Here is a 9,959-nt window from a genome sequence, read left to right as displayed (position 1 = left end):
TCTTTCTGTGAACCGTCTTTCTTTGTAAATATCTCATGTTTCAATGTGGGCACATGTGGCTTATGTATGTACAAAATGCTTTTTCCTTTAGAAATGTACTTAGTGCAGCTTATAATCAGGTGCGCTCTATAGTCAGGAAATGACGGTAGTTTTCATTGACGAAATGAACACCACTTGCAAGTCGATCCGACAGGATCCAGAAGAGACGACGAGAAGGAGACAAGCGTGCACTTTTCTCACGTAATATCCACCCACGTGGATATCGCAACTTTATTGAGCAATAAAAAATATACACAAGGAAAATATCCCTTTCATTTTTTTCCCCCATAGTGTTGTTCGTTCTCGCGAAAATCTCATCCTCGTAAGTAGTTCCAGGATCAAAAAAAGCAAACAAATTCTCAGTTCGGAAGGTAAAAACCACCATTTGGCTTCATTTTGTCATTTCCAAAAAAGGTTTTCACTCGGGTTTGGTCATGTTCAGGTGCGCCTCGGCGTACAGTTCCGCCAGTCTCTGGAACTGAGGCCCCCAGTCGTCCAGGTAGCGGCAGTCCTCGTCCGACGGTGCCGCCGTCCCCGGAGAGTCCAAAGGGCTGATGGCGCCGGTGGGCGAGCCCTGGCCCTCGTAGGCGTAGGTCTGCAGCGAGTCGTAGGGCGGCCCGCTGGCGTCGGCGTTGGCCTCCGCCAGTCTCCGCTGGATGAACTCGTGCACGTCCGCCTCGTCCAGTTGCGGCGGCGAGGGGCGGCCGAGGACGCGGCACGGCCGCCTGGCCTCCGGCCGCACGTCCCGCCGCAGCTTGAGCTCCTCGGCGGCGGCCGGGTTGCGCAGGGCGATGATGTCGAAGGCCTCCGTGTCCTCCTCGCCGCCGCCCTCGTCGTCGTACGTGACCACGTTCTCGCGCACGTCCTCCTCCGAGATGATCAGCGGCTCCTTTTTGCTGCGCTTCAGCGTCACAAACAGGACCACGATGGCTGCCGGAGGGCACAAAATACAAAAAAAAAAAAAAAAAAAAAAAAAAAAAAAAAAAGAGATGAAACTGCATTATTTCAAATAAAATGATTACAATTTGGGGACTCATTCAGTCACACACCCTTGTGGGTAGTAGTGGGAGGTTTTGGTATCGATCCGATACCAAGAAAATACCATTTTCAATATCGATACTTAAAAAAATATATAATATCTAATTAATAAAAACAAGTAAAATACAGGGCCAGTATCGCCGATAACTATTTTTATTTATTTAATTTTTTTTACCGATGCCGATACCAATTTCAATATCTATACTTTTTGAAAATTACAGTATATAATAAAAAAAAACAGGGCCAGTATCATGATACCAAATTTCAATATCAATACTTTTTGAAAATTATAGTATATAATAATAAAAAATAAAATAAAATATAGGGGTCGTATCGCCGATATTGTGAAAAATAAATAAATAAATAAATAAATAAATAAATAAATAAATAAAAATAAAATAAAAAAGCTCTACTAAAAAACACACACAAAATTGTGCTATTGTACAAAACAGCAATGAAAAATATTATATATATATATATATATATATATATATATATATATATATATATATATATATATATATATATATATATATATATATATATGACTCTCTTCACAAGCGTTCCCCTTCATCTGAGTGTTAGCGTGGATTTTAAACATAGGAGGGTCAAAACGTGCCTTGTGAAAATTAAACTGCACTAAAAGAATTAGCCACCAGAGGGTGCTAGAATTGAGCAAATGGAAAGGGCAAACTTTCCGTTATCGCTCCAACTTTAGTAACGTAAATCCCTTTCGTGCCAGCGGATACGTGCAAAATGTTCCACCAGTTATTGTTGAAGCATCCTTGTGTGTGTCGATTTATAAATGCACGTTATTCTTACTTACCATTACCGTGCTTCTTGTGATTGTCCGACACATCAACTCTATCATCCTCTGAAATAAACGTTGTGTCTTTACAGCGTTGAAAAAGGGGACTCGATTTCCACTCCATAAGCGAGCGCACAGCCGCCACATGCTAATCCAGCTCGTCACAAACAAATAAATCAAAAGCCAACTCTTAAAATAGATTCTTTTTTTGCTAAATGACAGATAAGAGGCGTCTCGACAACGGATAAACAAGAGATTTCATTCAAGCGTCGGGATAATGCGAGCGTGCGTGCATGCGGGGATGTTGATAAGCAAACGCTTGAAGATGACGACACTGTTGCGCGGGCAAAAGCAAGATAAAGCCCAGCAAAGATTTCACATTCATGACTCACTAACTTTTTTTTTTTTCTTCTGACGTTTTGATTTGTGGGGAAAGCAACATTTTTTTTGTTTTCATTTTTTTGTTTTGCTTTTTCTATCTTGAAAGTTGGTGAGAAGAGCAATCACATTATACGGATATGATATATTCTATTGTCTCTTATTTTATCTGTTGCTTTTTTTTTGACTGCAGATTATTTCTAGTTGTTATAGTTTGTTTGCAAGGACTTTTTTTGGCTGGGATTACCACAACAGTCATGACTGTAAATACTGTGTATGTATACTAGGGATGTAACGATATTCAAACATCACGATACAATATCACGATATGAAGGCCATGATAAGACGAAATGTATTATTTATTATTATTATATTATTATATTTATTATTATTTATTATTATTTATCACGAAATTGTGGGGAGCTTGGCGATACAAAAAAGATCACAATATTATATAAAAAAGAGCTCATACTAAAAAAAACTAATGGAAAATATAAAAATATTATAAATATTATTTATAAAAAATATTTAAATATAATGCTAATGCATGCACATATTGAGTTTCTCCACATATTGAGCGTATTGCGTTCCCCTTCATCTGACCATTAGCGTGGAATTGAAACATCTAAGGGTCAAAACATGCTTTGTGAAAATTTAATTGCGCTAAAAAAAACAAAAAAAAAACAAAAAACTAGCCACCAGAGGGTGAGAACTGCACGAATGGAAATCAACCCGACTATTTTTTTTAACAGATGTGCTGCTTTTAATATCCTGACATGACGACGACGACTATATTGTGGCAGTTTTCATATCGCGATATCACGATATCGCCGTTATCATTACATCCCTAATATATACAGTACAGTGTTCCCTTGTTTTCCGCTGGGGTTAGGTTCCAAAAAAATAGTCGCAATAAATGAAATCCAATAAATGAAGTTGTTCGCTTTATGTTTGACATTATAAATGTTTTAAGGCTCTAAAATCCCGTACCACACAATTTATACGCTTTTATCATTAAGGCATTTACAGTTTGTCACGTAACTTCAACATTCACAATGTTCAAACATTCATAAATTTTATAAACGGGTACATTAGTATAAAAAATGCAATTAAAAAATCCTCTATACAGCGAGACCATGAAAATTGAACCGCGTTATAGGGAACATTGTATACATTTTTTTTTTTTAGTATACATATGATTTATGATAGCGATCAGATTATTCGTATGGGACTGACAAATGTCAAAACATTTACTTGCGTTGCACATTTACCTGCTTTCATTTCAACAGTGAATGCGTTTTTTTTGTACATGAATATTGTTCAATGTTGTAAAGTTAAACAAATAATAATGAACAAAGTATTAGAAAGTAGTCATGTTGCTACTATAAATATGAAAAGGATACTTGACTCATTGAACCATTTTCAGCAGTGAAAAGTTCATATTTTGTCCAGAATGAATTTGATAACGTCATCATTTTTCATTTACGATGAATACCTTTAAAAAGTCATTTTTCTACTTGCTGTTGACTGATGAATGATGACATCACCTGTGCCGAGGAAGGAGATAACGGCCAATCACGGCTCACCTGCTTTCTGGGTTTGGTCAGTAAATTGAGCCATGATTGGTTGTCAGCACAGGTGATGTCATCATCAGTCGACAGCAAGTAGAAAAAATCCTTTTTAAGGTATTAATTGTACATGGAAAAGTAATGAAGTTGCCACATTATCGACAAAATATTCACTTTTCCCTGCTGAAAAGTATCCCTTTATAAAAATAAAATAATGTTTTTGTTTTTTTTAATTAATTGATAATTTGTCCCATTTACATGATGGAGATGAGTGGATTTTTTTTTTTTTTAAACTGGATTATTTCGAGTGCTTGAGTTAGTTTCTATTGTGCAAAGGTTTCAGTTGAGCGAGTGCCTGTTGTCTCTGTGGATTATTTCGATTGCGCTTGAACGTGACCTTGCTGAGGTCGTTTCCTGGTTTCAGCGCAAGCTTCATTCGCTCGCTCGTGATGAAGATGCGAGGTGGAGTGGGCCTGTTTTTTTTTTTTTTTTTTTTTCTTCCCCCTCCCCCTCGATCCATGGCCTGATGTTGTAGCGCTAACAGCCCGAGACAGTGCGCGGCACCAGGCGTTGGCTCGCATCACATCCGCTCCCAAAAGGCCTGGCGGGCCACGGGACGAGACGAGCTGACGCCGGATGTTTTTCGACGGCTCTTCCAAATTCCTTCGCATAACATCAAGACACGTTTTGTTGTTGTTTTTTTTGTTTGTCGTCCATTTCACAAGTTTGTTTACATCCTGGTCTCCATCAAAGTTGCAAAAAGACAAAAGTGACGCAAAAGTCGCAATTTCAGGGATGACAGTATTGCGGATTGAACTAGGCCAGTCTTTTTGTTTGTTTTTTGCCTGTGGATTATTTTGAGTTGATGTGTGTGTTTCCATTGTGCGAGGTGGCAGCTGTTGTGAATAACCGCCGACAAGAGACATCACGTTAATCCGATTACGCCTGCACGACATTGCACGTGTTGGTGCTGTGGACCGACTCTTGACTGTGGATTATTTCGAGTCCTTCCGCTGATTTCCATTGTGCATTGTGCATTGGTCATTATCGACACATACGTTGTACACGCATGTGATGGAACATGAATGTGCTATGAACTTTGCAGATTATTTATGTTTATTTTATTGTGCAAGGTGGCAGTTATCAATAACTGACAGTAGGAGTGATCATAAACAGTACATTGCACATATACACTGTGTTGCAGAATGTGCGATTTTTTTATATATTTTTTGCTATCATTTCTATGTTACATAACTATGTTGTAATCTAACTACTAATATCAAGTAATCAGCAGGAGTATTATAGTTTTGGAATTTTTCATTTTAGTGAGTTATGATTCCAATTTGAATTTTGTTTTTTTGAATTGTGTTAGTTTTAATTGGTTTTCAGGGTGGTTCTGTTTTTTTTTTTTTAGTTAGTTTCAGTATTAGTTTAAAAAAATTGTATTACTTGTACACAATATTTAAAAAAAAAAACCTTCAAAAAATTTCATCTTTTGGTGCTTTTCTATTGGCCGCTACGAGATGACGTCACTTCTGTGTGAAACACTTTCAGATGTCCTTATTCCGGTTCATATCAAAATAAATCTGCTTAAAATCACCCAAGACTTAAACGAAGGGCATTTTTGCTATAATTGTAGTTAGTCTTAGTTAGATTTGTAAACATAAAATGTAGTTTCAGTTAGTTTTCATTTCTTAAGAAGCATTTTCGGTATTATTTCATTAGCAAAATTGTTGAATTGTATTTTTTTTGTTAGTTTTAGTTCACTAAAATAACCTTGGTAATCAGTAATGAAGTTACTTTTTAAAGCAAGTCTTAATTTTTCAAGGTAACTGCGGCAACACTGGTCATAAAGTCACAGAACTAGAACCACCGCACTTCCGCTTGCGTACTTGCGAGTTGCGACTCCTTTTTTTTTTACGCCGCTTGTGCCCGACTCACCGAGCAGGATGACGATGCACAAGAGGATGGCGATGAGCGCGCCGGTGCTGAGGCCCGCCGAGGACAGGAAGGCCTCGCCTTGGCACATGCGGATCCTGCCGTGGCGCTGGCACGGGCACACGCGCAGCGTCAGGGTGCTGGTGCCGCTCAGGGACGGCTCGCCGCTGTCCCACACCACCACCGGCAGCTCGTACAGCTCCTGCGTCAGGTGGTTGAAGCGCCGGCGCCGGGCCACGATGCTCGCCGTGCTGTCTGCGACATCCAAACACGGACGCTTAGCGAGATGCCACCACTGCTGCAAACGTTATTTTCATGCGAAACGTCAGATGGAAAGCATCTGCACAGGCAGATTAAAAATGTGAAGCAATTGCTGCAGAAAATGCGTGTGAATGCTGAATGGAAAAAATAGAGAAACTTTTGGGCTGCACGATATTGGAAAAACATGCAATATAGTAGTTGACATAGTTGTTGAATATCACGATATTGATATTATTGCGATATTTAACATGTACCCAAAGAAATAACGCTTTTATTATCAAATGAAAGAATAACATTTTTTCATGTGGTAAAATAAGCAAGTTCAATGTGTTCTTAGTTCTTAATTAATTGTAATTATCCAAGATGTTCAACTATTGGATCGTGATGCATGTTTAAGTTTGTGTCAAGTAATTCAAGTAAAAAGCACAAAATTCCATAAATTATTGCATGTCTTTGCAATATGCATATTGCATGGGCCAATATCGCAATATCGATATTTTTTTAGATATATTGGCCAGTCCTAATTTGAATTGACATGATAGAATGAGGTGGAATGTTGAAATATATGGATTGGTATTAAATCATTTGAATGACATTGCATGGAATTAGGTGAAATTATACTGTGAAAATGTGGGTGATAATTTTTGAATTTTTTGTACGTGGGTGCTGTGGGAGGGGTGACAAATGTAGAATTGTGTGGAATGTAGGGATGTAACGATATCCACACATCATAATATGATAATTATCACGATATTGTGGGGATGAAAATGAGCTCATACTTAAAAAAACACAATCTTGTGTTTTTGTACATTACAGCAATGCATATAAGTAACCTACAATCTCTAATAACACTTAATATTTATGCATTTACTTGCTAAAGCACACATTGCGTTCTTCCACATATTGATTCGGTTCACAAACATTTTACTATGGAAATGAGTTATACCCTTGGAAATGAGTAGGGGATTTTGTTGGTGAAAAATTCCTGCGATGTGGGAACTGGGGACATGTTGGAAAGTCATCTCCAAGTTAGTTAAATGAGCTAAACATTTAGAAATTTGAATGGAAATTGTTGAACATACCATCGGAAATGAATGGGGAATTTTTGGACGGGAAAAAACGTGGAATTGTGGGAAAATGATGGATGTTTGGAATGAGAAACGTAATAGCACATAAAGCATGAATTTTTGGAATATGCAAAAGTTGGAATGGTTTGAATCATTCGAGAGATGTTGAAGTAGTTCAAGGATGAAGAACGGTGGAATAACAAAAAGGTCAAATAACGTGTGAATGCACATATTTGAAAAGTAGGGGGGAAAAGTCTAAACTTACTTACGCCCCATCTCTACTTCTTTTTGTTCTAACTATGATTTTTTATGATCACCACAATATATAAATAAATAAACAAATAAATAAACAATACAGTACTGTATTCGATATTGTAATTGTATCTTCCATGTCCCTGCTTTAAAATGTCAAGAGTGTGGCTGTTTTATTTTGCCATGTGACCTGTGATTGGCTGTCGCCCAATGTGAGGCGTACCAATGGGTATAAAGTCTAAACTCCGTACGGATGCGCATTGGCGCCTCCCACGCGCTGAGCGAGCGGCCTCCCTCGCCAATCTTCTGTGAATAATTGCTGTGATGGACAGTGGGAACCACAACACGCACTTCAAGCTTGATTAAGTCGGACTCGCCGTATCAGCGAATCGGCACGCAGGCGGGTTGGCGGGCGGGTGGGTGGTGAAGGAGATGAAGGGGTGGTGGGGAGGAGCAGGATGTGAGAGTACGTGCATGCAAATGAGACTTGCATGCAGGCAGTGGTGTGTTTGGATGTGTGGCAAAGCATATCAATGTTTTTTTTTTGACTGTGGATTATTTGTAGAGTTATACAGCACATTTCATGAATAAGCCCATTTTGTGGCATCTTGTTGCCAATAAACTGTTGGGAGGAGCTTCATTGATATAGACCATAACTTTGTCTAATAAGAATGACATGAACGTGGCATACAAATAAGATACAGTATACAACATTTTTTTTTTTTTTGGGGGGGGGGGCTGTTTTCATTATTTTGAGTCATCTTTTTATTTTGATTGCATGTGGCAAGTTCAAACACATCACATGACACATTTGCAGACATGTTGGCAAAGAAATAGGCTACGGACAATTTTTGGATTATTTCTAGGACGGATGCACGATAATATCGTGGCCGATAATTAGCGGCAATTATTGACCTATTTGACGTCAAACAGATGAACCAGATAATAACGAAATCCAGCAATAATAATAGACATGCCACATTGATCCATCTGTTGTGGTTCTGGCTCATATCAATAAAATTCAGCATCATGGTGCTTTACATACGTTGAAATATTGTGTAAAGTTTACTCAATGTATTTGTTAGACTGAGAGTAGGACTCGAAAGTATATTTGGGTTCAAGTTAATTTTACAAACAATTATCGGCTTACTTATTTGTTATCGACATCGGCACTTTCTGAATTATTGGTTTATTGGTATCGGTTGAAAATAGCATTATCGTGCATCCCTAATTTCAAGCATTTACAGTATTTCTGTTGTAGCTATCCAGAGGAGCAATTGCTCTGCTCATTCACGGATTCACATTTAGTATGGAAGCCCTGCGCTTATCACATCACCATGCCCACACATAATGCAGTATTCATCTCGATCTGTGCTTCGCGAGAGAAGCGTGCATAAGTCATTCAAGTCACCGGCTGTAAACGTGACGCTACCTAGCCCGATGCTAGCCGACCCACACGCGTGTACAACCATAGCTCTTTAGTTAAGAAAATGAAATGAAAACGCTGCTATGCTGTCCTGGCTCAAGGTTTCAAAAAAAGATCACGTCAGACTCTCAGGTGTATTTGCAGGCTGACACAGCACGGACGTCATAAATAAACTCGGCTGCTCATGCTATATCAAAAATTGAAGTTGGCGGTGGCCATCTTGCGTTGCCACACTTACAGTAAGTTGACTTTCCTGCAGCATACTTTCCATGTTATTGTCTTCCTCTACAGTGAAAACACCACTGTGTGACGTCCAGTTGTAACAAGTGTAAAATAAGTGTTGGAGATGCTCTAAATGCATATTTCATCAGTAAGAATATAACTATAAATGTTCTCTCTGAGTGCTACTCAGATTGGTCTGCATCATCAGGATCAGTTATCAGAACCATCAACAATGAAATGAAAGCAAAGAACACGAAAATACAATTCTTGTGTGTAAACCTAACTTCTGCAATCCCAATTCATGATACTGAGATAATACTCTGAATGGTTGACGCAAACAAGTTCGTTCTTTGCTAGGCTCTCATTATCCCATACAGGGATTTATTGTAGTACAGTTACTACATTATTAATTTTGCACTGCAACTGCGGTTATTAAAATTCCAGAGACGTGAAGAAGTCGTGAGTTTATGATGAACATTTTGTGGCTGGTCTAATTAGTTGTGCACACTCTGAGGGGGGGCAATACCAGAAATCCTGCCTAGGGTGCCAAGTTGCTTAGGAACACCACTGCAAGGTGGCGTGTGGCAAGGGCTGACCTGACTACGGTAGTTGCAACAATGTTGTTGTCGACAAGTACTTCATCTATTGTTCAACTGTGGATAATTTCTAGCCATACAGAACATTCCCAATGAGCAAAGAAATACTCTAGAACGGTTCAAATATCCGACTTTGAGAAGCTGTCGAGTGCACCGAATAATCTTCCCGTCTCCTTTGTCCTCAGCATCCGCTAAGCTGACTGTTATGTTTTTTTTGTTTTTTTTATGAGTGCGACGTCTTGCACAAACCACAAGCTCACACCAATGAGAAGATGTGAGGCGCAGGTGGGTCGGCGAGAGCCGCGTGCCTGTTGATTAACGGTGCGGCGTGACGGCCATCTGCAGGGTTAGGACTGTTGTGTTGTG

At 39.0% G+C, this 9,959-nt stretch overlaps 1 protein-coding gene across 3 annotated transcripts in view; it reads right to left on the bottom strand.

The window, feature by feature from the left end:
• Positions 1–228: 228 nt before the first annotated feature.
• LOC144009262 (cadherin-18) overlaps positions 229–9,959 on the bottom strand; it is a 97,691-nt gene continuing 87,960 nt past the window's right edge. For all 3 annotated transcript variants that reach the window (XM_077508893.1, XM_077508895.1, XM_077508894.1), the window contains 2 exons: positions 5,773–6,024; positions 229–969 (listed from right to left, as the gene is read on the bottom strand). In XM_077508893.1, coding sequence (XP_077365019.1) covers positions 458–969; positions 5,773–6,024 — 764 coding nt within the window. In that variant the 3' untranslated portion in view covers positions 229–457. The remainder of the gene's footprint in view (positions 970–5,772; positions 6,025–9,959) is intronic.

The sequence above is a fragment of the Festucalex cinctus genome, chromosome 20 (genome assembly GCF_051991245.1).
Source record: "Festucalex cinctus isolate MCC-2025b chromosome 20, RoL_Fcin_1.0, whole genome shotgun sequence".
NCBI lineage: Eukaryota > Metazoa > Chordata > Actinopteri > Syngnathiformes > Syngnathidae > Festucalex > Festucalex cinctus.
This window is presented reverse-complemented; position numbering and strand designations above follow the sequence as displayed.